The sequence below is a fragment of the Antechinus flavipes genome, chromosome 3 (assembly GCF_016432865.1).
Source record: "Antechinus flavipes isolate AdamAnt ecotype Samford, QLD, Australia chromosome 3, AdamAnt_v2, whole genome shotgun sequence".
Classification (NCBI taxonomy): domain Eukaryota; kingdom Metazoa; phylum Chordata; class Mammalia; order Dasyuromorphia; family Dasyuridae; genus Antechinus; species Antechinus flavipes.
In genome coordinates, this window is record NC_067400.1 from 630,396,505 (window position 1) to 630,423,591 (window position 27,087).

The 27,087-nt window shown below is 46.8% G+C and overlaps 1 protein-coding gene across 5 annotated transcripts; it reads right to left on the reverse strand.

Moving 5' to 3' along the window:
* Positions 1-27,087, reverse strand: LOC127556751 (zinc finger protein 345-like). Of its 5 annotated transcripts, none has more exons than XM_051990160.1 (4): positions 25,149-27,079; positions 23,981-24,120; positions 20,658-20,784; positions 1-678 (listed from the first exon to the last, which is right to left on the reverse strand). In XM_051990160.1, exons 1-4 carry the CDS (start codon positions 25,192-25,194, stop codon positions 650-652), a joined length of 342 nt encoding a protein of 113 aa, XP_051846120.1. In that variant the 5' UTR covers positions 25,195-27,079; the 3' UTR covers positions 1-649. The 5 variants fall into 5 exon arrangements, with proteins under 5 accessions (XP_051846120.1, XP_051846121.1, XP_051846117.1 ...); XM_051990161.1 differs by lacking the exon at positions 20,658-20,784 and adding an exon at positions 2,733-2,859 and having other exon boundaries at positions 1-672; positions 25,149-25,797; XM_051990157.1 differs by lacking the exon at positions 20,658-20,784 and adding an exon at positions 2,733-2,859 and having other exon boundaries at positions 25,149-25,761.

Consider the following 27,087-nt stretch of genomic DNA (forward strand, 5'->3'; position numbering starts at 1 on the left):
TGCAAACAAAAGTCTTTATTATACTTGCTCACATAATATCCTGACCTGTTAACTCCCAAAGAGGGTCAGGAATGAAAAAATTCCCCAAAGGCACATGCTCGGCATTAGGCCAAATTACATTCCAAACCGAGTTTTACACATAAAAAGAACTGAACCTCTTCTCCATGGGAGGATAGTCAATAAATTCCTTAAGACAATAATATCCGAGGTAAACCAACAGAATGCTAAGGAGAATTTCTCCAGCTGATGTCCATGTGGCTTGTTCATTTCCCTTCTTAGCTTCAGCCACTGCACTGACAGCCCTGGACGGGTACCGCCAGTTGCTCTTTGGAAAGCTTAGGGGGCGCTGCGAAGAGGCCTACAAATTTATTTGTGGTGATTTTTTTCCTTTAATGTATAATAGTTCTTTCTGGGGGAGAGCAGGTTTCTTGGGGAGGTTTTCTGGAGGCAGCCTTAGTATCAGTTCAGATCAATAATAACCCCAAATGCAGCCAAGTGATAAAAGTTCAGATCTTTTATTGTCTCCAATATAGCCCGGTGAGCTTAGAGGCCTATCTCTTTGCTTGGTTTCAAGAGCTTTTGCAGCTTTGTCCTTTGCTTCTGCCACTGCTTTCTTCAGCCTCCAATTCAGCTCCACTCTCCATGTAATTCAGCTGAATTCTCCCCGAGAGTCTGTTTCTTATATATGGGAGAGAGGAATTGTGGGATATGAGAGAGAGGGATTAAGGGTTTCTTCCCAGAGTGCTCTCTGGCCCTAAGAGCTTCAAGGGAGGTATGAATTCACAAAGTTACACAGTTAACTTTGTGAATCTCCCATACTTGTGAATTCCAATGAGTAGAGGTGTAAACACAAGCATTGTATCAATTACACTGAGTTAACACTAGCATTCTAACATCTCCCTTGAGTTATCACCTTGTTTCAAGTTGTGTTAACACTAAGATTCCAACAGTTACTGAGGTACAGCAGGGAAAAGATGAGGTGCCGGCTGTTTTTTTGGAAAGGTTGTTGAAAGGTTATCATACCTACACACCTATTGACTCGGAGGATCCGAATAACTGCAAGGCAATTATTGTTTTGTGGCTCAATCAGCTCCACAATTAGGAAGAAATTGCAAAAGCTAGAGGGTTTTGAGGGAAAGAATCTCTCAGAGTTAAATGAAATTGCACAGGTTTTTAATAATCAGGAGGAACCCAAGCACCAACAAAATAAGAAAATGGCCAAAGCAGTTATAGCAGCCCTAGAAGAGACTAAAAGAGGTGGTTGGTAGAGAAAGAGCGGGCGTGACGGATGCCAAATAGAGCCAGTCGCTAGAATCTGATCAATGTGCCCAGAAAGGAGGGGAGGGCAACAAGTTCTGGCTGCTGCACAAACTACATAGGGATGCCCGGGCTCCCACGTCACTTCACAGACCCCCCGGGAGCCAAGAGTCACTTTGAATGTGGGGGCGTCACCCTATTCATTTCTTAGTGGATACAGGAGCTAGAAAATCTGTTCTCCAAATCTCCTTGGGACCCCTATCAAAGGACACTATCTATATACAGGGATCTCCTGGAAAAATAAAAAAGGTCCCTTATATGACCTCATGTACAATCGACTTGGGCCGAGGGGTGGTAAATCATTCTTTTCTCGTGATGGCAGACTATCCTTACCCCCTCTTTGTGAGGGATCTTTTACACAAACTGCAGGCAACTAGGACTTGGATAATCCCCACATTTCCTTTGCCCTACAACTGCTTGTTTCCTGCCCCCTCTCGGAGGAATCCAGGCTCCTTGGTCCGGCATCTCAATTTCAAGCAGCCATGAGTATATTTTTGCCTACTTTTAAATCCCTGGTTCCCAGGGTCTGGGCTAAAGACTTCCCATTTGGGCATGCTGCTCACTACCCCCATATGATAGTCCAACTCAAGGCGACTGCTGTTCCAGTATGGGTAAAACAATATTTTATGCTTCAGCAATTTTTGTTGGGGATTAAGCTTCACATTGATGGACTCTTACAAGAAGGAATATTTTGCCCTTGCCAAAGTGCATGGAATACTCCGCTCTTGCCAGTCAGGAAACCTGGATCGGGAGATTTCCGTCCTGTTCAGGACCTTAGGGAGGGGAATAAGGGGGTTGAGACCATACACCCGACTATGTCTAATCCTTATACTCTTTTGTCCTCCCTGAACCCTGCTCTGACCTGGTCTACAGTAATGGATCTTAAATATGTGTTCTTCTCAATCCCCGTGGCACCCATTAGCCAACCTATTTTTGCCTTTAGTTGGGAGGATTCCACTACTCAGAACTCTCAGCGATTAACCTGGACCAGACTCCCCCAGGGGTTTAAGAATCCCCCCACGCTCTTGGGAGATCCACTGGAGAGCGATTTGCAGGACTTTAGAGCCACTAATCTTGGAGATGTTCCGTTACAATATATTGAGAAAGACAAAGATCAATGTTCCCTCCTTACACTCTTGGCAGAGAAAAGATATCAGGTTTTGGGGGAAAAACCAGGAAATCTATTCCCAGGAAATCACATACTTGGGTTTTGTTTTCAAGGAAGGTCACCTGCCTGACAAATTATGTAACTCATAAAGTTGCAGCCAAGGCCAGGATGCACATTTGGTGCCTTCAGATGACTGAGTGCTCAGTCCAATTTCTGAAATACAACAGAGTGTGGATCACTTCTGTGCTGTTTGTGCTCATTTTGAACTGATGATGAACACCAACAAAACAGAGAAAACAGTCCTTACCCAGGGACAGCAGGTTCTGGACGCTCTCCAGCGTGACCTCCCTGTACAGCTCCTTCTGAGAAGGGTCCAAGAGGCCCCATTCCTCTTCAGTGAAGTCCACCATAATATCCTTGAATGTCACCAACTCCTAAATCATCAAAAGTCACTTGATTTAGAGCTGAAAGATCCTCCAGAATTCATCCAGTTCAACCTTCATCAACTTAGAAGAGGAAACTAAAGCAGAGATGGGATTGCCTAAAACATATAAGCTTTAGAAGTGTCAGAGCCTACACTTGGAACCAAGTATTAAGAGCCCAGTGGAATATGGAGAAAAGCATTTTCCATTTGAAATGAGATTCATGTTGGTAATAAAGGCTGGAAAAATGTATTACTATAAAATGCTTCTCCCAATGGATTTAGGGATAATAAACAAATTCTTTAGAACCTGTAGAGATGAAAGAGAGAAGATGATGTGACATCCCTCCTCACAAGAAGGGTCTTAAGTGATTATATATTTAAAAAATTCTATGAAGAGTTTGGGAAAACATAAATACTATGTATTTTGGGGAAGACACCATTAACAGTGATCACTGAGGAGAGAACAAAGAAATTATCTGGCAATTTCCTATGATTCTAAAATGAAATCTAAACTAGATGGAAGCAGGAAAAGAATTTTAAAGGGAATCTGGCCTCAAGTAGCCGGTATGAGACTCTTCCCAGACAAGTGATGAAGCTTTATCTCTTCTCATAAGGTGAGCTTGTTAATGGAATATGTTCTGTGAGAGATAATTAACTGGGACACCATCTGTCTCCTAAAAAGCCAATGCTATGACCTCTGATGCCCATTCTTGTGCTACTTCCTACTTCACTCAGCCCCCCAGAGCCCATCCAGAGGTCAGGCTATCCTGACTGAGGAGACCTTAGAATCTGCCCAATCCTTATTCTGGGACTGCTTCCTGCTCATTATTCTTTGCCATCCAATGCCAGTCTCTTTCCTTCCTTAACTCTGGGAAGTACAATCATGTCCCTCAAGTTCTATGACCCAGATGTTTACACATCTAGTAGTAAGCGAATTTTGGAAAAAGCATCACTGACTTCATTTGATGCTATGCTGCTATTCTTTTTATCAATGTACTAGATGTCCCCTTCAATGTCTCTCATGTCCCAATCACCTTCAGCAAACTCAGAGCACTCACTTCCAGTCCTGTTACTGTCTAAGAAGGCACAAAGGACTTAGCAAATGTTGCCAAACTACCTGAGTAATCGAGCATTTGTTTCTTTGTTCCTGGGTTCTCTTGCTCTGACATAAATATCTGTGCCAAAGACTTCACACATGAACTCTCAATTCATTTTCTTCTTTTGGTGAAGATGTACTTTTCAAGGAAAGCAAAATGATGGGAAATGAGTTTTTCTGCATGTATCTCTGATGAAGGCCACATTTTCAAATACATAGAGCTGAGTGAAAAGTGTAAGAATAAAAAGCATTTCTCAATGAACAGTTTTTAGATGATGAGATCAAAAATAATGTAGGAAAGAAATGCTCTAAATCACTTTTGATTAGGGAAATGCAAGTAAAAGCAACTCAGAAGTACCAACTCACATCTATCAGATGAACTAATAAGAAAAAATATGCTCAATGCAATGTGGGAATGCTGGGACACTTGTGCACTGAAGAGGAATTGTGAAGTGATCTAAGCTTTCTGGAGACCAACTCAGAATTATGAACAAAGGGCAACCAAACTGTGCAAATCTTTAGATCTACCAATAGCACCTGTAGGTCTGTATTATTCCACAGAGATTACAAAAAGAGGGAAAGGGCTTACATGTGTAAAAATATTTATACCATCCCTTTTCCTGGAGGCAACATTGTGGAAATTGAGGGAATTCAAGTTGTGGTGTATGAATATAATGAAATAGTATTATAAAATAAGAAATGGTGAATAGGCAGATTTCTGGGGAAAAAAAAAACAAAAACAAACTGATGCAAACTCAAATCAACAGAGCCAGGAAAAGATTGTATACAGAATCAGCAAGAGAGTGTGGCCATCACTATGAAGGACTCTGCTCTTCTCAGGAGCACAAGGATCTAAGGCAAGTACAAAAGACTCAAGAAGGAAAAGCTTTTTCCTAAATAAAGAACTGATGGACTCTGAAGGTGATTGAAGAATAGATCTTTTAGTTACTTTATTCTTTTTTTCTAACTTTTTGATCTGTTTCATTTTTTACAATTCAGATTAACAGGGAAATATGTTTTAAATGATAGCAGGGATATAACTATATTAAGTTGTCTACTATTTTATAAAGAAAGGAGAGAAAGGGATGGAGAAAAATTTACAACTCCCAACCTGATAAACATGAATAATACAAATGGTCATGTCATTAGATTGGAAATAATTTAAAACAAACAAGCAAATGTTCCTTTTTGTATCTGGGTCCTAACTTTTTTATAACTGGCTAGGAGACCCACCATAAATCCCACCCAAAGCTCAGATCAGGCAAGGAGGAGAGACTGTGTCTGTGACATCTGAGGAAATGTAACCCCCCCAGTCATGGAGTCTGTCACACCCTCCAGTGGATAAATAAACCACAGTTTACTCTCTGGCTGGACGCTGAGCTCCTTGACTATCCCTACCAAGGACCCTGACAATTTCCCCAACAGGATCAATGAGATCAAAGGAGGGCAAAACAATCAAAAAAAAAAAAAAAAAGAAAGAAAAAAGGTGAATGTTGAAAACTATGTTTGCCCGTATTTCACAAAATAAAAAGCTATTTTTGTTTTGAAAAATAATAAATAAATAAGCTTTGCTAAAACTTAAGTACATTTAAAAAAAAAAAAAAGAATCAATGACACCATCTTTATGTGGCCCCTGGCACATGGCAGGCACCACAAGCTCCAAGCTTCTGTCCCCTGTCCTTGGGGCTTTTCAATGGCCTCCTCCCTCCCCTCCTGATTCCTTCCCATCTCAGCTAAATTCTCCCTTTCTGTAACAGCTTTTCCTGATCCCCAAACTGCTGACCCTTCCCTCGGAGAGTAGCTCCCATCTACACTGCCCAGCGCAGGTGTGGACACAGCTCAGGAGGTGTTTTCTCCCCGGGGGCTCCTTGAGGGCAGGTCTGGTTTTTTTTCTTTACCTTCCTCTGCATCCTCAGGGGTTCGCCCGGAGCTTGACCCACAGAAGCCAATTTCTAAACATTTATTGACTTGATCTGGGACCTGGCAAAGCAGAGGGACTCAGAGCCCTGGGAGCCGCCGGGGGGGGGGGGGGGGGGGGGGGGGGGGCAGGAAATGGGCAGCGCCAGGGGGGAGATTCCTGCCCCGCTGCCGGCCCTGCCGGGGCCCCTCCCTCTGACAGGAGGAAGCTCCCTGGGCTCCCCCCGGGCAGGGGCCGCACTCACCTGGGACGAGGGGCTCCGGCTGCCGGGGGCCATGTCTCTGGTTCCGGGCTCGGGCGCTCTGCCGGCCGGGCGGGGGAGGGAGAGGGGCCCCAGGGAGGGAGGCCGGGGTCTGAGGCTTCCCTTCCCGGGCTGGTGCGGACCTGCCCACAATGAGAGAGAGAGAGCTCTGAGGGCAGGGAGGTGGGGGGCGGCTGCTCCCCGGGAGGAGGAGGAGACATCTCAGCTCAGAGGAGGCAGAGAGATCTCGCCTGTGGGGGCAGGGAGACCCTCCCGCTACCCCGCCCCCACTAAGGAGCCTGAGCCCCACGGGGCCTTCACCCAGTCCCTGGAAGGCCCGTGTGACCTGGCCAAGCCCTTGGTCCCTGCCTCAGTTTCTCCATCTGTAACAGGGACCCCCACCTGCCCAAGTCCCAGAAATGACAGATGTCCCAAGACCACCAGGAGGGTCATCGGTCAAGGCGAGGGGCAGGATGGGAGCCCAGTCCCCCTCCTGCCAGGAAACCTCCTCCACCCCCGGCCTTCCAGGCAAAGGCAAAGGACGGGACAACGTTCACACTAAGAGCTGCAGGTAGAGAGCGCTCCCCGTCCCCCAGGCCCGGCCCTCAGTGCCTCATAGAGGGATCTCCCGGAGGGGGGGGGCTGCTCTCACCGCTTTTTGCACTGGAGGAAACTGAGGCAAACGGTGTAAAGCTACAGACCCTCCCCCCTCCCCCAAGTGTGCAAACGGCCACTGGCGGCTGCTGAGGAGACCCCGCAAAACTGGGGGCTCAGTGGGGGAGGGGTCAGTTGGGTTCCGCAAGGAACACTCAGCAGTGCCCGCCCCCTCCCCCCAAGCCACAGGGATGCACAAGCACGCCCCGCCCCCCTCTCTAAGGCCCCAGGTAACCCCCCCCCCCCACGCGCACACGCAGCTCAGTTACACGCCCACGCGCAGCTACCGCACTTTTGCACCCCCCCCCACGCGCACCCGCACTCGGAGCCTGAACAAGCGCACCCCGAGCTGCAGACTCCGCCACCAGCCCGGCCCGGAACGGCCGCGGAAGGGGAGGAGCCTCAAGAATGGAAGCAGAAGTCCCGGCCCGCGCCTCCGAGAGACGCCCTCCTCCCTCCCCTCCCAGCCCAGAAAGAAGAACCGAAATAAACCTGGGAGCCGGGAAGCAGCGCCTGCGCCCCAGGGGACTCCCGGCATGCCCTGGGTCTCAGCAACCCGGGGGCGGAGATGGGAGTGACGTCACCAGGAGCCCTTCTTTGGCGCAGTGAAGACTCCCACTTCCTTTTATTCTTGGCTTTGTGCCCCCTTCTTTCCTGGAGGTTCCCAAGCCTTTGGGGAGGAGCTGGGGAAATGGAACGTGGGGTTCCGTACAAGAAAGAGACCCGGATGTGATCGGAAATTCCCGATGGGAAAGTGCACGTGGAAGTTCTGTGTTCCATCATTTCATAATTACAAATGAGGGCTCGCCTGTTTGTAGTGGCTAGAAACTGGAAAATGAATGGATGCCCATCAATTGGAGAATGTTTGAGTAAATTGTGGTATATGAATGTTATGGAATATTATTGCTCTGTAAGGAATGACCAGCAGAATGAATACAGAGAGGCCTGGAGAGGCTTACAGGAACTGATGCTGAGTGAAATGAGAGAACCAGGAGATCATTATACACTTCGACAACGATATTGTACGAGGACATATTTTGATGGAAGGAGATTTCTTTGACAAAGAGACCTGAGTTTCAATTGATAAATGACGGACAGAAGCAGCTACACCCAAAGAAAGAACACTGGGAAACGAATGTGAACTATCTGCATTTTTGTTTTTCTTCCCGGGTTAATTATACCTTCTGAATCCAATTCTCCCTGTGCAACAAGAGAACTGTTCGGTTCTGCAAACATATATTGTATCTAGGATATACTGCAACATATCCAACATATAAAGGACTGCTTGCCATCTAGGGGAGGGGGTGGAGGGAGGGAGGGAAAAAAAATTGGAACAGAAACGAGTGTCAATATAAAGTAATTATTAAATAAAAATTTAAAAAAAAACAAAGAAAAAAAAACAAAAAAAAACAAATGAGGGCTCGGTCCCCCCTTCTCCTGCGCCCTTCCCCCATCCCCCCTTCGGTGAGGGGGCAGAGGGAGAGAACCCGCCCATGCTCAGCCCTCTCAGGCCCCGCCGCGGGTTTGATGCCGTTTCTGTTCCTTTGGACATTTCCCCCGGGGCAGCCGCTCATTCCTCCGTCCGTGGGGGGGAGTGAGCCTCCCTCCAAGCTGCCCCCCTGAAACGCGGGTCTCTGGCCCCCCTTTAGGCGCCTCCTTCAGCCCCGTGGAGAAGGGGGTAAAACCCCCACGTGTGTTTTTACTTTTCACGTCCGCGCCGGCGCTTTTAGAGCAAAGTCCTTTCCTCAGCGCGGAAGATCCGGGGCTAAGAGGCTGTATCGGCCCCTCCCGCTTGGGGGAGCCAGGAGCTCCGGGGAGGGGGGGGGGAGGTTTCTGGCTAACTGCGAATCTCCCGCAAATGCTTCTTTCAAAGCCCGTCCGGCAAATCCCGGCCTTGGCGCGTCCGGCGGGTGGTGGAGCCGGTGGGATCTGTAGCTTTTTTCAGATGCCCAAAGCAGGGACGTCCAAAGCAGTGGCCTTGGAACAACAGAATGTAGTCCAGGCCTTACCTAAACTCCCGCGGTTCCCAAACTGAGGCCTTTAAGGCTTTAGCTAACGGTCCCTGATCAGTACGGGCTTAAACTGTAAGTTCTTCACCTTTTTCCCACACAGCCCCAAAAGGCGTGTGCACAAATGCGCCCAAACCAGCAGCCCTGCAGGCACAGGTGTGTGAACACACACAGACACACAGACACTCAGAGACACACACAGAGACACACACAGACAGACACACACACACACAGAGACACAGACACACACACACAGACACACACAGAGACACACACACAGACACATACACACAGAGACACAGACACACACACACAGACACACACAGAGACACACACACACAGACACATACACACAGAGACACAGACACACACACACAGACACACACAGAGACACACACACACAGACACATACACACAGAGACACAGACACACACACACAGACACACACAGAGACACACACACAGACACACATACAGACACACACACAGACACAGACAGACACACATACAGACACACACACAGACACAGACAGACACACACACAGACACAGACACACACACACAGACACACACAGAGACACACACACAGACACATACACACAGAGACACAGACACACACACACACACACACACAGAGACACAGACACACACACACAGACACACACAGAGACACACACAGAGACACAGACACACACACACAGACACACACAGAGACACACACACAGACACACATACAGACACACACACAGACACAGACAGACACACATACAGACAGACACACACACACAGACACACACACAGACACACACACAGAGACAGACACACACTCACACACACACACACACCCCTTTATGTACGTCTGTATCTGCTGGGCTTCCTGCTAAAGCTTAGAGCTCAGCTGGATTCAGGCCTTCTTTAGGGCTTCTCAAGGACACTCAGGGATTCTAAGGCAGGGAGGTTTTCTAACCCTGGGAACAATCAACCCAAAGGCCAGTTGGGCTGCCCAGTGCTGGGGAAGGGCCACCCTGGGTAAGCATCCGGGAGGGCAGCGGGGACCCGGTTCTAAAGAGCTTTTCAACAGGAAGCCCAGAGCTGTTCTGGGAGCCCCGCGGATTTCCTGAGTCGGGGTGCAATGGGGAGGACTGAACTTAAGGCTTGTGTGGATCAATTCCCCATAGCTGAGATTTTTTGTTTTATTTCCTTTCAAATCCCATGTAGTTCCTCAAGTCTTTCCAGGTACTTTCCTGGAGAGCTCCCAGGAGAGGAGAAAGCTCAGAGGTTGGTGAAGTATTTTCTACCTCAAATGCTATTGGGTTAGGAAAAGGATTCAGGATCCCCTCAGAAAGAGTTGTGATCTAAAGACTGTCACTGTGCTTGAGAAAACTCACATTGAAATGGACTGGACCGTGGTTATTTGACTAAAGGAAATTTAGTATTTTATGACGAGGACCACTAAGAGTAACAAGATATTTGAAAACCACGATTAATGCTCCATGAGTTATGTTTTCCCCTAAACCAGCCTCCTACAGGGAAAGGGTGAAGGATTGCCAAATGGGAGTCACCAAGTGGTTCCAAAAACCCCTGAGAAATGACAATCTAAACAGACTAAATCACTGCAGAAAGCAGGTGTCTGAAATTCATTTTCTTGAAGTCTCCTTAATGCACACTCGGTTATTTGAACTGGTCTTAAATGTGGGAACAGGGAACTCTCCTACAGGCCCTCAAGTACTGTCACCAATCCCATAATATTCCAAGGAAGTCTCTAAAGTTTTCCTCTTCATCCATGTTGAAGGGAGGAGACAATTCAGGCTTGGACAATTACACAAAGAAGGGCAGAAGACACAAAGGGATTTTTTTTTAAAAGAAAAGATCACATCATTTCCATGTATAACAATACCTGCACCTCCTCCACCCCATCCTCCTCTCCCACATCTGGACTGATGTTAACTAGCTGCTTTTTATCAAGCAGGACATGCTGCCTAGAGGCAAGAAACCCTCTGTCACATGCATTATACAGTATCTGGAATGATTATTTTTTATTAATTAAGGTTTTACACACACATACACACACACATATATATAAGTACTCAATGCCAAAGTTTGTCATATCACAGCCAGCCAGAGCCAGGAAGAGTTTGGCTCCTGCAAGGCTGTCACCGGGTGGGTCCCATCATCCCCAGAGTCGATCACAACCCCAGGGGTACGGCCAGAGGCAGGGAGGCAGCCAGGCGGGATGGCAGTGAACGAGGCAGGGGGCTGAAGGTCTCAAACATGATCTGTGTCATCCTTTCTTTCCTTTGGGCCAGGGGGCTTCTGTGAGCAGCACAGGGGGCTCTTTGGTGGTCTCATGGAATACAACATAGAAAGCATGGCCCCAGATCTCCATGCCCCTTCGGTTGGTGATTATTCCCTGTTCACTGGAGTATTTCGGGGTCAGAACTCCTCCCCGGCTCTCAGCCTAATCCCCCACTGAGACTTCTTCCCAGCCCTCATCCACCATGACATCCTGATGTCTAGGGTGCCCACAATGGAAGCAGAGATGCCCAGGGGCACTGCCTCCTTTACGTGCCGACTCTGCCCATTCGGGAGCCAGGGTCAGCAGTTGGAGAGCAACATCCTCACCCATGGGGAGCCTGGAAGGGCCAAGTTAAAACCCTGCAGGGAGAAGTGGAAGGCACCTCCACGGAGGGAAAGGCAAGGGCAAGCCTGGAGAAAGGGCTCTGGGCTCTCTGAGGTTCCGGAAGGGCACCTTGGAGAAGGAAAGCCTGGCATGGGAAAGCTCTGCTGCTGCCTCCTGAGGGACTGTCAGTCCGCTCTCACAAGGGTCCCTCTCCTGCCTTTGGGGGGACAGTTTCGTTCTCAGTCCCCTGTTCCTCAGGAGTTAAGCTGGGCCCCCGAGCGCTCCATCCCCACAGGGGCCATTTCTGTTCTCTGCCAGGCTGCTTTTTGCTGTTTCCTGTTGGGGGCGTCAGCCTGCTGACGCCAGGGGGTGTCTGAACACTTACCCACAATTGTCGTCACCTCTACGGCCTTTGGAAGACGGACGTCTCTGGATACGACAGAGCAGTCTGACACCCCTTATTCAGTTAAAGAAGTTTTATTGCTTAGTTACATCATCTTGTCTCTCCTGACTCTCTCTCCCTCTGCTGTCCTGTTCTTATACCGCTCTCGGCTCCCTTGCCAACGTGCCCCAACAAGTATGTGTTTAGCTTGTGTATCCAGGACCCCGACTCCTGAGCCGGTGGGAGCGATCTCGGTCTGGTGCCTGCTCGATGCCTGCGCTGGCGTCTCTCCAGGGTGTGCCCCGGACCTCTAGCCAGTGAGGCAGAACTCACACCCGGGCCCTCAACATCCGTTCCCGAGTGAGCTGACTCAGACCCAAGCAGCCAAAGACCACAAGGGGCAAGTTTGCACGGACTTGTTGCCTGTGCATGGGGCATTGTGTGCAAGGTACACGATGAAGGGTCTCAAAATTAATGCAGACTCTTGTTCTGTTCCTAGCTTTCTTGTGGCTAGGTTCCCTAGCAGTTTCCAACCCTGAGTAGTTCTTAGTAAGTACTGACCACCTCAGGGAGGGCTTTGGAATAAGTGACCTCGAGTCACTCCTCCCATCTTCCTTGGTCCTTCTCATGCCCAATTCCCTCTGTTGCCCAAGACCTTTCTTCCTCAGTGTTCTGCCATAACTGTAGATCTGGTTCTGGGATCTCAGTCCCAGAATATAGGGAGAGTGTGGGGGTAAAGGGCACAGGGCTCTGCTGTGGATGGGAGCACTAACTTAGAGGGGAAAGGGCACCGGGAAGCCCCTGAGGCCCCCCTCCCCATTTCAGAGAGGAGGTGAGGGAGACAGACTTGTTCCTTGCCCAGAGTTACAGAGTATGAAGCATCAGAGCCAGGATGGGGCTGCAAGTATTGCCTGATCCAGTTCCCTGTTCATTCAAGTAATGGCTCTCTTCGAATTATCAATTAGACTCAAATGTCCCCATGTTCTAGCAACTGACTTTACTCTGAGACCAGGGACCCAAGGAAAGATAAAACATAAAAACAGCCAGGATTTCCATAGTGATTTCATGTTTGCAAAGTGTTTCATAATTACTGTCCAATGTAATCCTCATCTCCACCCCGGGAAGCAGATGCCCTTGTTCTCCCCATTCTACAGATGGGGAAACTCGGGCAGGATCAGGTTACATGACAGACCTACATACAATATACAGCCTGAAAGGGCCAGAGAAGGAACTGGAACTCGGCCCTTGGGGATTCAAACGCAACATTTAATCCAGGGCGCCACCGAGTGATTTACAGATTACAGAATTTCATGTCTGATTAGCAAAGCATTTTTACATGGATATTTTGTGGCAGAAACCACAGAAAACAAAGCAAACACCAAGTAATTGGGGAATGGCTAAAGGAATCATAGTCTGTGACCATCATAAACGATTGAGGAGCCCTGACGAACATTACGATTTCAGACAAAAACCATTACATGTACGGAGTTTTATGCACAGTGAGACAGATGACTTACTGGGGACCCCCCTCAACCCTGCATCAGTATTAATCAGTGCATTATAATTTTATGGTAGACAAGGATTGTTCCTGATTTTTCATTTAGTAATATTTAATAGTCATTTGATAGTAAGGACAACGATGAGCAACTCACCGTTGTAGGAATTATGTAGGAATGGGCCTTCTATTAGAGGCTTTGGGCAGGCTTCAGGCTTGTATAATAGAAACTATTTCCATAACAGACAAAAGGCCGATTTCCCTAAATTCACTATCCTGCAAATGACAAGAACACTCTCCATTCTGTTTCCCTTCAGGCCAACCTGTCATGGTGGAAAACCTCCAAGTTCTCCCTGAAATGTTCTTGGGGATGTGCGATCTGCACTTGCCCAACCCCAGGAATGGCTCATCCATCTCTGATCACTGAAAGGCCCCATCTTCCCTGGCCCAAGCCAAGGGGGGACATCATCCAGTTTATGACCATCTAGTCAGTGGATAGGTTTCCTGCACTGGCCATTCTGAAACCCTCTGGCCCTGAGGGTATTCATATTTTAGCCAAGGCATTTTACAGTAACCAATGAAATGCTGTTCTATTGATAGGATACTTGTATTCCTGTAACAGAGGCCTGAAAGGAGAACCACAGATGGGAGAGTCAGGTCTGAGGTCTACTTGGTTGGGAGAGAACCAGACTCCTTTAATAAAGGGTTTGGGCTTAGAACTCTGCCTCAGTTTCTCCTATAGGCTGTTTTATGTGATTCCTCCTTCACAACAGGATGGAAATTTGGACTATTTCATGCATATTTCTTTCTGGTGGAAGTCTAATAAAGGCTGTGCAGCAGCAGGAGGCTTTCCCTTGCAAATGAGATCCCCAAGTTTCACCTCCAGAAGTATTTCTCCTGAGGATAGTCAAGTATCACCTGGAGGAGAAGCCCTTCCTACAACCACGACCTTTATCCATCTTCCTTCCACTAGCAGTAAGGTTGTCTGCTGATCCTCCTCCTCCAGGGAAAAGCACAGCCACATGAACCTATATCTAAGACTTTTCAATGAATTCTCAGAGAGAAAGTAAGGGATGATCTGTGGTTGAAAGCCTTTCCACATTGAATGCCCAGGAATCTGCTGCTCAATGTGATCTTGCCAAAAGAGAAAAATTCCATTTGTGTGTCTTTCCTTATCCATGACAAAGATCAGATTTTGTCTTACATGAACTCTGAGGTGGGAAATAAGAGATGATTGGTGCTGGAAGATATCAATTACCATGTTGTCATGTGCATAAAGTCTCCCTCAAGTGGGGACCCTCTTCTCTTAAATAAGCTCCGAATGATAACTCAAAGCTGTGTTATATTCACCACACTCATGAGGTTTGGCTCCACTGTGGATTGTCTAATATTTAGAAAGATTCCAGCTCAGAATGAAATCATTTCACATTGATTACATTCAAAACATTTCTCTCCAGTGTGGCTACTGTGATGTTGAGCAGGACTATTTGTCTGAAAGCCTTTCTTCATTGAATACATTTATAAGTTTTCTCTCCAGTGTGGATTGTTTCATATGCAGCCAGATGGGAACTCTGTGGAATCCTCTCACCTTTATTATGCTTCTCCTTAGTGGGGATTCTCTGATGTTTATCAATCTTAGATTTGTAGTTGAATGCCTTATGCACATTAATTTCATTAATAAGATTTCTCTGCAGTGTGGCTTCTCTGATGTGCAGCTGGAAAGGACCTCTGCAGGAAATCCTTTCCTCACTGACTAATTCAAAACGTTTCTCTCCAATGTGGGTTCTTTAATGTTCCATCAAGTTTGGTTTCACTTCAGGCAAAAGCTTTCTTCCCACTGTGAGTTCTATGGTATCTAGCAAGACAGGCAGTGAGTATAAGAGCCTTTGCACATTCAAAATGTGTCTCTCCCATGTGGATTCTCTGAAGTGTAGCCAGGAGGGACTTGTTTGTAAAAGCCTTTCCATATTGATTACATTTAAAATGTTTATCTCCAGGGTATATTTTCTGATGTCTGCCGAGGTATCTCTTGCAAATGAAAGCCTTTCCACATCAATTACTTTTATAAGTCTTTTCTCCTGTATGGATTCTCTGATGTTCTGTAAGCCTGTAATTATATATGAAAGCCTTTCCACATTGATTACATTCAAAAGGTTTCTCTCCAGTGTGGATTTTCTGATGTCTGCTAAGACCTCCCTTGCGTGTGAAAGCCTTTCCACATTGATTACATTTATAGGGCTTTTCTCCTGTGTGGATTGTCTGGTGCAAAGCAAGACTGGCTCTCTTTATGAAAGCCTTTCCACATTGATTACATTCAAAAGGTTTCTTGCCAATGTGAATTCTCTGATGTGTAACAAGGAGAGACCGGTTTGTAAACGCCTGTCCACATTGAATACATTTATAAGCCTTTTCTCCTGTGTGGACTCCTTGGTGCAAAGTAAGATTGGCTCTCTTTATGAAAGCCTTTCCACATTGATTACATTGATAAGGTTTCTCTCCAGTGTGGATTTTCTGATGTTTGTTAAGACCTCCCTTGAAAGTGAAAGCCTTTCCACAATGATTACATTTAAAAGACTTTTCTCCAGTGTGGATTCTTTGATGTGTAAAAAGGTTAGAGGAGAATTTGAAAGCCTTTCCACATTGATTACATTGAAAAGGTTTCTCTCCAGTGTGGATTTTCTGATGTTTGTTAAGACCTCCCTTGAATGTGAAAGCCTTTCCACAATGATTACATTTAAAAGACTTTTCTCCAGTGTGGATTCTTTGATGTGTAAAAAGATTGGAGGAGAATTTGAAAGCTTTTCCACACTGAATACATTTAAAAGGTTTCTCTTCAGTGTGGACTCTTTGATGTAAAGCAAAACTGGAACTCTGTCTGAAAGCCTTTCCACACTGATTACATTTGAAAGGTTTTTCTCCAGTGTGGATTCTTTGATGTGTAACAAGATTGCAGGAGAATTTGAAAGCTTTTCCACACTGAATACATTTAAAAGGTTTCTCTTCAGTGTGGACTCTCTGATGTAAAGCAAGATTGGAACTCTGTCTGAAAGCCTTTCCACACTGAATACATTTGAAAGGTTTCTCTTCTGTGTGGATTCTCTGATGCCTAGCAAGTCTTGAGCTGCAACTGAAAGCCTTTCCACACTGACTACATTTAAAAGGTTTCTCTCCCGTGTGCTTTCTCTGATGTAAAGCAAGATGGGCACGCTGTGTGAAAGTCTTTCCACAATGGTTACATTTAAAAGGTTTTTCTCCAGTGTGGATTTTCTGATGTTTAGGTAGACTGGAGCTTCGTGTGAAAGACTTTCCACAATAATTACATTTATATGGTCTCTCTCCAGTGTGGATTCTCTGATGTGTAGCAAGGTGGGAGCTATATCTGAAAGCCTTTCCACACTGACTACATTTAAAAGGTTTTTCTCCATTGTGGATTCCCTCATGTCTAGCAAGATGGGAGCTCGATCTAAAAGTCTTTCCACATTGATTACATTCATGAGCCTTCTTTCCAATGTGGGTTTTCTTATGTTTTGATAGATTGGAGTTTTCTGTACAATTTTCTCCACCTTGATTGCATACGGAAGGATTTCCACACTGAAGACATAAATAAGGGTTCTCTTGAGGGTGAATTCTGTGATGGTCAATCAGGACTGATCTGTAATAGAAAGTTCTCCCACATTCAGTACATTCATGAGACACCTCTTCAGGATGAGCCTTCTGCAGGCTAGCAAGAGCTGGATTCCAACCAAAGGTTTCCCCATACTGATCATATCCAGGTCTTTTCATTCCAGGATTGTAAGGAAGAGATGAGAGATAGGATGAGGTTGCTTCACATACATTGTGTTCATCAGGTTCTTTTCCAATATGCATTTGCTGATGAATAATGAGATTAGAGTTCTGACTGACAGCCTTCTCATCATTATTACTTATGGAAAGCATTTCATCAGTATCACTTTTCTGAGGGCCAATGAGGTCTGAACTGCACTTCACAGCTATATCCCATTGATTACCTGGAACCAACAGCTCTACCTCTTCAGTGAAGCACTTCTTGCATTCACTACCTTGAAGATAATCACTTCCTGAGGTCATTTTCTTACAGTGATTTAGGATAGAAGTCCATCTGAATCTCTTTCCAATTTCGTCCAATTCAGAGTCACTCTTTGCATATCTATCTATTTTGAGAATAAAATCATGCAATTCCTTAAAATTGAAGTCACAGGGACCATCATCCATGAATCTTTGCAGCTCGTGTTCTTCCACATTTCTCTTCCACATACTCATCTCATTTACTGGGAATCCAGTTTCTACATCTGAAAAAGACAAACATAAATACACAAAAGGACATACACACATAAATAAACACAAATAGCATTGCTATATAAGAGTCACTGCAGCTTGTCACCAAACTAAATATACAAAACTTCATAGGTGTCCTCAGTTCAAACAATGGCTTTTAATACCCCAAATCATTTTTAACAGACAGACTGGTGGCAGATAGGTGGTGAAGTGTATAGAGTATCAGCCTAGAAATAAGGAAAACCTGAGTTCAAATCTGACCTCTGACACTTAACACTTCCCAACTATGTGATTCTGGGCACATCACTTAACCCCAAATGCCTCAGGGGAAAAAAAAAAAAAAAAAAGATAATATGTGAGATGTGCATCTCAACGTATTGCACCAATCACAGACTTATCCTCTCCCAAAGAAGAATACACATTCAGCAAAGCCAGGGGCCCAAGGCCAAGATGGCTACCAAATAATAATGACAGTAGATCAGAGTCTTCTTTGTGCTGGAATAGTATTTGCTAATTTAGAGTGAAAACTGAGCCAATACACAATTGAAAGTTGTAGAGCAGATAAGGAGTAGACCGCTTTCAGAGATTTGTTGGATAGTACCATATTTACTCATCTGGGAAAAAAGTAAACATCCAATTGGTTTGATGAAAATGATGGGGAAATTCAGAAGGCATTAAATGAAAAATGACAACTCTACAAGATTTACAAGAACTTTAGATCATCCACCTCTAGGAAGGCAGTGTTTAAACTCTCTCAAAAGTTTAAGCAAAGGTTACTGACATGTTGGATTTTTGGCCCAGTACATAAAGGCAGATAAAGTTCATTTTTATACTGAGTGTACTAATTTGAAGCTTTTAAAATGCTCTGAAGAGAATTTATGGCCCAAAGAGCTATCTAAGCTGCCCAATGCTGATGGAGGTACATTCATTAGCAATAAGGTTGTAAAATGGAAGACATGGCTGAACTGTTTCATAAAGTTCTCAATACACCATCATCAATGACTGCTGAAGCTATTACCCATTGATGTTAGGTCTTATTCCATTCCTCTTTAGTCATTCATGAATTGATGGCATCCCCAAAGTCTCTAGCTCTTTGTCACTCAAAAAGAGAGGTCCTAGCAATCTTTTAAAACCTATAAATTTGCTTCTTTTTTCCCTAATTATCTTGGCAAACAGACCTTCTAGTGGTATTTTGGAGTCAAACAATTTTATACCTCTTTCATCATAAGTCCAGATTGTTCTCCAGATTGAGTGGATCAGTTCCTCATTTCAGCAACAATATATTTGTAAAATACCGTTTATTACTTAACCCTGAGCTGTCACTTCATTTGCGAATGCTCTACAGTTACGTGCTATTTTACATTGCCAGTCTCTCCTAATTCCCAGGGTGTCAGAGAACCTCTGGCCACTGATCTTTGCAGTGTCAACTAATTCTACTCGGCTGTCTCCTCTGAGGCCTTCCTAGGTCTCTGGCTATGATTTCTAAAATAGAAATTATATACTTGCTCACATGCCCTGCTGACCTGTTAACTCCCAGATGAATACCTGGTCTGTGAGAGACCCACGTGTTCACTATCAGGCTCCTTACCTCTCTTGGCTATATAGCTCAGCAAGGGAACAATCTACAGCTAAAAGACATGATTGAGAGTATAAAGCATAAAATCTAACAGTTAAAAGTTGAGTTGGAGGTAGAAGGACAAACAGTTAAAAAAGAGTTCATAGAATTACAGGTTGAATTGCAGGGTGAGATAGAGAAATGAGAGAAAGTTAGGTTACAACAATCAGAAGAGAAAGTTCAGTCCAGTGGCTAAAGCTAAGGAGGGAAATGAAGAAGCCACATGGACATCAGCTGGAGAAATTCTCCTTAGCATTCTGTTGGTTTACTTTGGATATTATTGTCTTAAGGAATTTATTGACTTCCCTGCCACGGAGAAGAGGTTCAGTTCTTTTTATGTGTAAAACTCGGTTTGGAATGTAATTTGGCCTAATGCCGAGCATGTGCCTTTGGGGAATTTTTAAATTCCGGACCCTTTGGGAGTTAACAGGTCAGGACATTATGTGAGCAAGTATAATAAAGACTTTTGTTTGTACATGGCTGTTCTTAAGCGCGCTATTGGTTATTAAACTACGATTCAAGAAATTGTAGCCAGAGACGTGTGAAGGCCTCAGAGGGAGCAGCTGAGTAGAATTATTGACACCGCAAAGGTCAGTGGCCAGAGGTTCTCTGATGCCCTGCAAATCAGGAGAGACTGGCAATGTAAAATACTGAGTACGGCTAGGGCATCTGCAAATGAAGTGATTGCTCAGGGTTAAGTAACAAATAGTATTTGACATATATTAGAGAACTCAATCTGATATCAAAATGGTGTTTTTTCCCTAATCAATAATAAGTTAGAATATTTCTCATAAGGCTATAAATAGTTTTAATTTCTTCATCAGAAACTACCTGTTCCTGTCCCTTTGAGTATTTGAGACATGTGACCTTCAACTGAGAAGTTTTCTCTAGAACAGGGCCTTTTGTTCTTCTTCAGTTATCTGATCCTGCCCCTCACTTTGCCAGAGATGAAAGCTTTGGGGGCTTCTATTCCAGGCCAATACAGATGCCCCCAGGGCTTTCTCCTGGCTAACTTAGCAAAGTCTGCCTAGAGTGCCTAATCCTTCAATTGGGCCAAATCTCTACTTAGGGAGGGTCTTTCCTATGATCCTGTTCAGGTCTGGACAACTTCTGGAGTTTTCTTCACTTTTGCTGCTCAAAATGAATTTTGAGGCATTTATTTTTTATTTTAGGGGAGTTGCTTAGGGAGCTAAGTATTCCCTGTCCTATCGTGCCATCTTATTAGAACCTTCTTCCATTCTTTTTAACAGGTTTTCAGGGAATTTACCTCACAAATGTGACAGTAAGGTCAGCTATCAGACTGAGGGTAAATTATGTAACTCATAAAGGAGCAGGTAACTAAAATGGATGGAGACTTGGTGCCCTCAGAGGATTGAACACTCAATCCAGTTTCTGGGATACAACACAATGTGGATCACTTCTGTGCTGTCTGTGCTCATTCTGAACTGATGATGAACATCAACAAAAGAGAGAAAACGGTCCTTACCCAGGGACAGCAGGTTCTGGACACTCTCCAGCATGACCTCCCTGTACAGCGCTTTCTGAGAAGGATCCAAGAGCCCCCACTCCTCCTCAGTGAAGTCCACCATAATGTCCTTGATTGTCACCAACTCCTAAATGATCAAAAGTCACTTGCTTTAGAGTTGGAAGAACCTCCAGAATTCATCCAGTTCAACCCTTAACAACTTAAAAGAGGAAACTGAAGCAGAGATGGGATTTCTCTAAAATTCATATAATCTTTAGGAGTGTCAGAGCCTACACTTGGAACCAGGCATCAAGAGCCCAGTGGAATATTGAGAAAAGCATTTTTCATGTGAAATGAGATTCATGTTGGATAATAAAAGTTGGAAAAATGTATTACTATAACATGCTTCTCCCAATGGATTTAGGGATAATACATGAACTCTATAGTACCTGTAGAGATGAAAGAGAGAAGATGATGTGACATCCCTCCTCACAAGGAAGGTATTAAGTGATTATATATTTAAAAAAATTCTATGAAGAGTTTGTGAGACATAAATACTATGTATTCTGGGGAAGAAACCATTAGCAGTGATCACTGAGGAGAGAACAAAGAAATTATCTAGCAATTTCCTATCATTCTAAAATGAAATCTAAACTAGATGGAAGCAGGAAAAGAATTTTAAAGGGAATCTGGCCTCAAGTAGCTGGTATGAGACTCTTCCAAGACAAGTGATGAAGCTTTATCTCTTCTCATAAGGTGAGCTTGTTAATGGAATATGTTCTGTGAAAGATAATTAACTGGGACACCATTTGTCTCCTAAAAAGCCAATGCTATGACCTCTGATGCCACATTCTTGCCCTGATTCCTACTTCACTCAGCCCCCAGAGCTCATCCAGAGGTCAGGCTATCCTGACTGAGGAGACCTTAGAATCTGCCCAATCCTTATTCTGGGACTGCTTCCTGCTCATTATTCTTTGCCACCCAATGCCAGTCTCTTTCCTTCCTTAACTCTGGGAAGTACAATCATGTCCCTCAAATCTTATAACCCAGACTTTTACACATCTAGTAGTAAGTGAATTTTAGAAAAAGCATCACTGACTTCATTTGATGCTATGCTGCTATTCTTTTATCAATATACTAGATGTCCCCTTCAGTATCTCTCGTCCCCCAATCACTTTCATGAAACTCAGAGCACTCACTTCCAGTCCTGTTACTGTCTAAGAAGGCACAAAAGACTTAGCAAATGTTGCCAAAGTATCTGAGTAATCAAGCAGTTTTTTTTTCTTCCTGTGTTTTCTTCCTCTGACATAAATAGCTGTGCCAAAGACTTTACACTGTAACTCTCAATTCACATTTTTTTCTTTTGGCAAAGATGTATTTTTCAAGGAAAGCAGAAAGATGGGCAATGAGCTTCACTGCAAGTATCTCTGATGAAGGCCACATTTCCCAAATACATAGAGCTGAGTCAAATGTGTAAGAATAAAAACCATTTCTCGAGTGAGAAATGATCAAAGGAAATGAACAGTTTTTAGGCGATGAAATAAAAAATAATGCAGGAAAGAAAAGCTCTAAATCACTTTTAATTAGGGAAATGCAAATAAAAACAACTCAAAAGTACCACATCACATCTAGCAGATTAACTAATAAGAAAAGATATGATCAATGCTGGAAAAAATGTGGGAATAATGGGACACTAGTGCAGTGAAGAGGAAATGAGAAGTGATCCAAGCTTTTTGGAGACCAACTTGGAAACATGAACAAAGGGCAAGCAAACTGTGCAAATCTTTAGACCTACCAATAGCACCTCTAGGTCTGTATCATTCCACAGAGATAACAAAAAGAGGGAAAGGGCCTACATGTGTAAAAATATTTATACCATCCCTTTTCCTGGAGGCAACATTGTGAAAACTGAGAGAATTCCCATCAAGTGGGGAATGACTGAACAAGCTGTGGTGTAGGAATATAATGAAATAGTATAATAAAATAAGAAATGGTGAAGAGGCAGATTTCAGAAAAAAACCCAAACTGATACAAACTCAAATCAGCAGAGCCAGGAAAAGATTGTATACAGAATCGGCAACTATTTGGTGATCAGCTATGAAGGACTCTGCTGTTCTCAGGAACACAAGGATCTAAGGCAAATACAAAAGACTCAAGAAGGAAAAGGTTTTCCACACCCTAAATAAAGAACTGATGGACTCTGAAAGTGATCGAAGAATTTATCTTTTAGTTCCTTTATTCTTTTTTCTAATTTTTTGATGTTTCATTTTTTACAATTCAGATTAATAGGAAAATGTTTTAAATGATATTAGGAATATAACTATATCAAGTTGTCTACTATTTTATGAAGAAAGGAGAGAAAGGGATGGAGAAAAATTCACAACTCCAAATCTGATAAACATGAATAATACAAATGGTCATGTCATTAAATTGAAAATAATTTAAAACAAACAAGCAAATGTTCCTTTTTTTTTTAAACCTGGGTCCTAACTTCTTTCTAATTAGCTCTTGAGGCCCAACAGATCCCACCCAAAGCCCAGGCAAGCAGGAGAGACTGTGTCTGTGACATCTGAGGAAATGTAACCCCCCAGTCATGGAGTCTGTCACACCCTCCAGGGGATAAATAACCCACAGTTTACTCTCTGGCTGGACCCTGAGCTCCCTGACTTTCCCTACCAAGGACCCTGACAATTCCCACAACAGGATCAATGAGACCATCTTTATGTGGCTCCCGGCACGTGGCAGACACCACAACCCCCGCCCCGGCCTTCTCCCACCTTAGTCTTCCTCTCTGCCCCAGGGACTTTGGCCTCCTGGCTTATACTTAACCAGGACCCTCTGTCCCCTGATCCTGGACCTTTTCACTGGCTTCTCTCCTGTTTGCACCGGCCTCCTCCTCCCTCCCCTCCTGCTTCCTTCACATCTCAGCTAAATTCTCCCTTTCTGTAACAGCTTTTCCTGCCCCCAAACTGCTGACCCTTCCCTCGGAGAGTAGCTCCCATCTACACTGTCCAGCGCAGGTGTGGACACAGCTCAGGAGCTGTTTTCTCCCCGGGGGCTCCTTGAGGGCAGATCTGGTATTTTTTCTTTACCTTCCTCTGCATCCTCAGGGGTTCCCACAGAGCTTGACCCAGAGGAGCCAATTTCTAAACATTTATTGACTTGATCTGGGACCTGGCAAAGCAGAGGGACTCAGAGCCCTGGGAGCCGCCTGAGAGGCAGGAAATGGGCAGCGCCAGGGGGAGATTCCTGCCCTGCTGCCGGCCCTGCCGGGGCCCCTCCCTCTGACAGGAGGAAGCTCCCTGGGCTCCCTTGGGCTCCCCCTGGGCAGGGGCCGCACTCACCTGGGACGAGGGGCTCCGGCTGCCGGGGGCCATGTCTCTGGTTCCGGGCTTGGGCGCTCTGCCGGCCGGGCGGGGGAGGGAGAGGGGCCCCAGGGAGGGAGGCCGGGGTCTGAGGCTTCCCTTCCCGGGCTGGTGCTGACCTGCCCACAATGAGAGAGAGAGAGCTCTGAGGGCGGGGAGGTGGGGGGCGGCTGCTCCCCAGGAGGAGGAGGAGACATCTCAGCTCAGAGGAGGCAGAGAGATCTCGCCTGTGGGGGCAGGGAGACCCTCCCGCTACCCCGCCCCCACTAAGGAGCCTGAGCCCCACGGGGCCTTCACCCAGTCCCTGGAAGGCCCGTGTGACCCGGCCAAGCCCTTGGTCCCTGCCTCAGTTTCTCCATCTGTAACAGGGACCCCCACCTGCCCAAGTCCCAGAAATGACAGATGTCCCAAGACCACCAGGAGGGTCATTGGTCAAGGCGAGGGGCAGGATGGGAGCCCAGTCCCCCTCCTGCCAGGAAACCTCCTCCACCCCCGGCCTTCCAGGCAAAGGCAAAGGACGGGACAACGTTCACACTAAGCTGCAGGTAGAGAGTGCTCCCCGTACCCCAGGCCCGGCCCTCAGTGCCTCATAGAGGGATCTCCCGGAGGGGAGGGGCTGCTCTCGCCGCTTTTTGCACTGGAGGAAACTGAGGCAAACGGTGTAAAGCTACAGACCCTCCCCCCTCCCCCAAGTGTGCAAACGGCCACTGGCGGCTGCTGAGGAGACCCCGCAAAACTGGGGGCTCAGTGGGGGAGGGGTCAGTTGGGTTCCGCAAGGAACACTCAGCAGTGCCCGCCCCCTCCCCCCAAGCCACAGGGATGCACAAGCACGCCCCGCCCCCCTCTCAGCCCATGCAGGTGAATTAACTCAGGGCTAAGGCCCCAGGTACCCCCCTCCCACGCGCACACGCAGCTCAGTTACACGCCCACGCGCAGCTACCGCACTTTTGCACCCCCCCCCCACGCGCACCCCGCACTCGGAGCCTGAACAAGCGCACCCCGAGCTGCAGACTCCGCCACCAGCCCGGCCCGGAACGGCCGCGGAAGGGGAGGAGCCTCAAGAATGGAAGCAGAAGTCCCGGCCCGCGCCTCCGAGAGACGCCCTCCTCCCTCCCCTCCCAGCCCAGAACGAAGAACCGAAATAAACCTGGGAGCCGGGAAGCAGCGCCTGCGCCCCAGGGGACTCCCGGCATGCCCTGGGGCTCAGCAGCCCGGGGGCGGAGGCGGGAGTGACGTCACCAGGCGGCGTTCTTTGAGGCCGCGAAGACTTTTTCCCGATTCCGTTTATTCCTGGCTCCGTCCCTGTTTCTTTCCTGGAGGTTCCCAAGCCTTTGGGGATGAGCGGGGGATGGATTGTGTTGTTCCGTATAGGAAAGAGACCCGGAAGTGATCGGAAATTCCCGATGGGAAAGTGGACGTAGAAGTTCTGTGTTCGATCATTTGCATAATTCCAAATGAGGGCTCGGCCCCCCCTTCTCCCGGGAGGGGCCACGGGACCTGCGCCCTTCCCCCATCCCCCCCTTCGGTGAGGGGGCACAGGGAGAGACCCCGCCCATGCTCAGCCCTCTCAGGCCCCGCCGCGGGTTTGATGCCGTTTCTGTTCCTTTGGACATTTCCCCCGGGACAGCCGCTCATCCCTCCGTCAGTGGGGGGGAGTGAGCCTCCCTCCAAGCTGCTCCCCTGAAACACGGGTCTCTGGCCCCCCTTTAGGCGCCTCCTTCAGCCCCGTTGAGAAGGGGGTAAAACCCCCACGTGTGTTTTTACTTTTCCCGTCCGCGCCGGCGCTTTTAGAGCAAAGTCCTTTGCTCAGCGCGGAAGATCCGGGGCTAAGAGGCTGTATCGGCCCCTCCCGCTTGGGGGAGCCAGGAGCTCCGGGGAGGGGGGGGTGGTTTCTGGCTAACTGCGAATCTCCCGCAAATGCTTCTTTCAAAGCCCGTCCGGCAAATCCCGGCCTTGGCGCGTCCGGCGGGTGGTGGCACCGGTGGGATCTGTAGCAGGGACGTCCTTGTGCCTCCGCCCAGCGCCGGGGCAGGGCCCGCCCGTGCCCAAGCTCCTCGGCGGGAAAGGAAAGCGGGCCCTGAGAGCGCCCGGCTGAGGCCTTCTCCTAGGCCGGGAGCCCCTGACTGGGATGGGCGATTGCAGAGCATTTCCTGGAGACTGAAACTAATATTATTCTTCCAGTTTTAATCCAGGGATGGATGGGGACCGAGAAGAACCGGAGAACCCACAAATGCCGGGGGCACATGAGCCCAGGCCCCATTACACGCTTTCTCCACCCACTTGTACAGACCTCACCTCCTGTTGTGCCACAGTTCTCTTTTAATGTCCTGACCCAGTTTCCCTAATTGTCCTATTCAGTTACTCTCTCAGGTTAGAACCAGACCCTCTTAATGTTTGATGGGATAAAGGTCTTTCTCCATTTTAGACGTCATTAGAATATCAGGAGCCTCCCCAGAATCCCATTATGTCCTCCTAGGGGAGGGGTGCTGAGACCAAACATTTGGTCCCAGTAAATCTCTCCCATGTAATAAATTATTAAATACTCTCTAATCTCTATCTTGCTCAGTTTCACCAGCATTACACTCCCTCCAAGCCTAGGGGTTGGGCTAGTACCTGATTAACCACCTGGGCCCCCCCTTTCCCTCTTCTTCCCTCAACATCCGGGTCCTCATGGGAAGGGGAGGGGTCCTGAGGCACAAGGAAGGCAGGAGATTAGGAAGGAGGCCAGGGGAGGCCTGAGCAGGGAGGCTTCAGGGGTGGGGGAGGTCACACCAAAGATCAGGATCCTTCAGGATGCTCTGGCTTTTTGTTTTAACATCATTAAGGGCGGCCCCACCCTCCTGGAACTTTTCCAGCTGCGGGGACGGGTGGGCAGGGAGGGGCTGCAGGGTCCAGGAGGGTCCTGGGCTGCAGAGTGGGGCCTTAGGGCACAGACTGACACCCATCATCCAGATGCTGGAGCACAGGGGGAATCACCTTGTTCTTGGCCCCTGAGCTGGAGAGGAAAGGGAAAGTTTGGGGCGGAAATGACCCCAAAAGGCGTGTGCACAAATGAGCACAAACCAGCAGCCCTGCCTGCACAGATG

Excerpts from the sequence above, each read along its gene's own strand:
- LOC127556751 (XM_051990156.1), bottom strand. The coding sequence starts at position 25,194 with ATGCCGGGAGTCCCCTGGGGCGCAGGCGCTGCTTCCCGGCTCCCAG. Across the intron at positions 20,785-23,980 it reads GCCGGAGCCCCTCGTCCCAG|GAGTTGGTGACAATCAAGGA; the intron begins GTGAGTGCGGCC and ends TTGATCATTTAG. Across the intron at positions 17,571-20,657 it reads CCAGAACCTGCTGTCCCTGG|ATGTAGAAACTGGATTCCCA; the intron begins GTAAGGACCGTT and ends TGTCTTTTTCAG.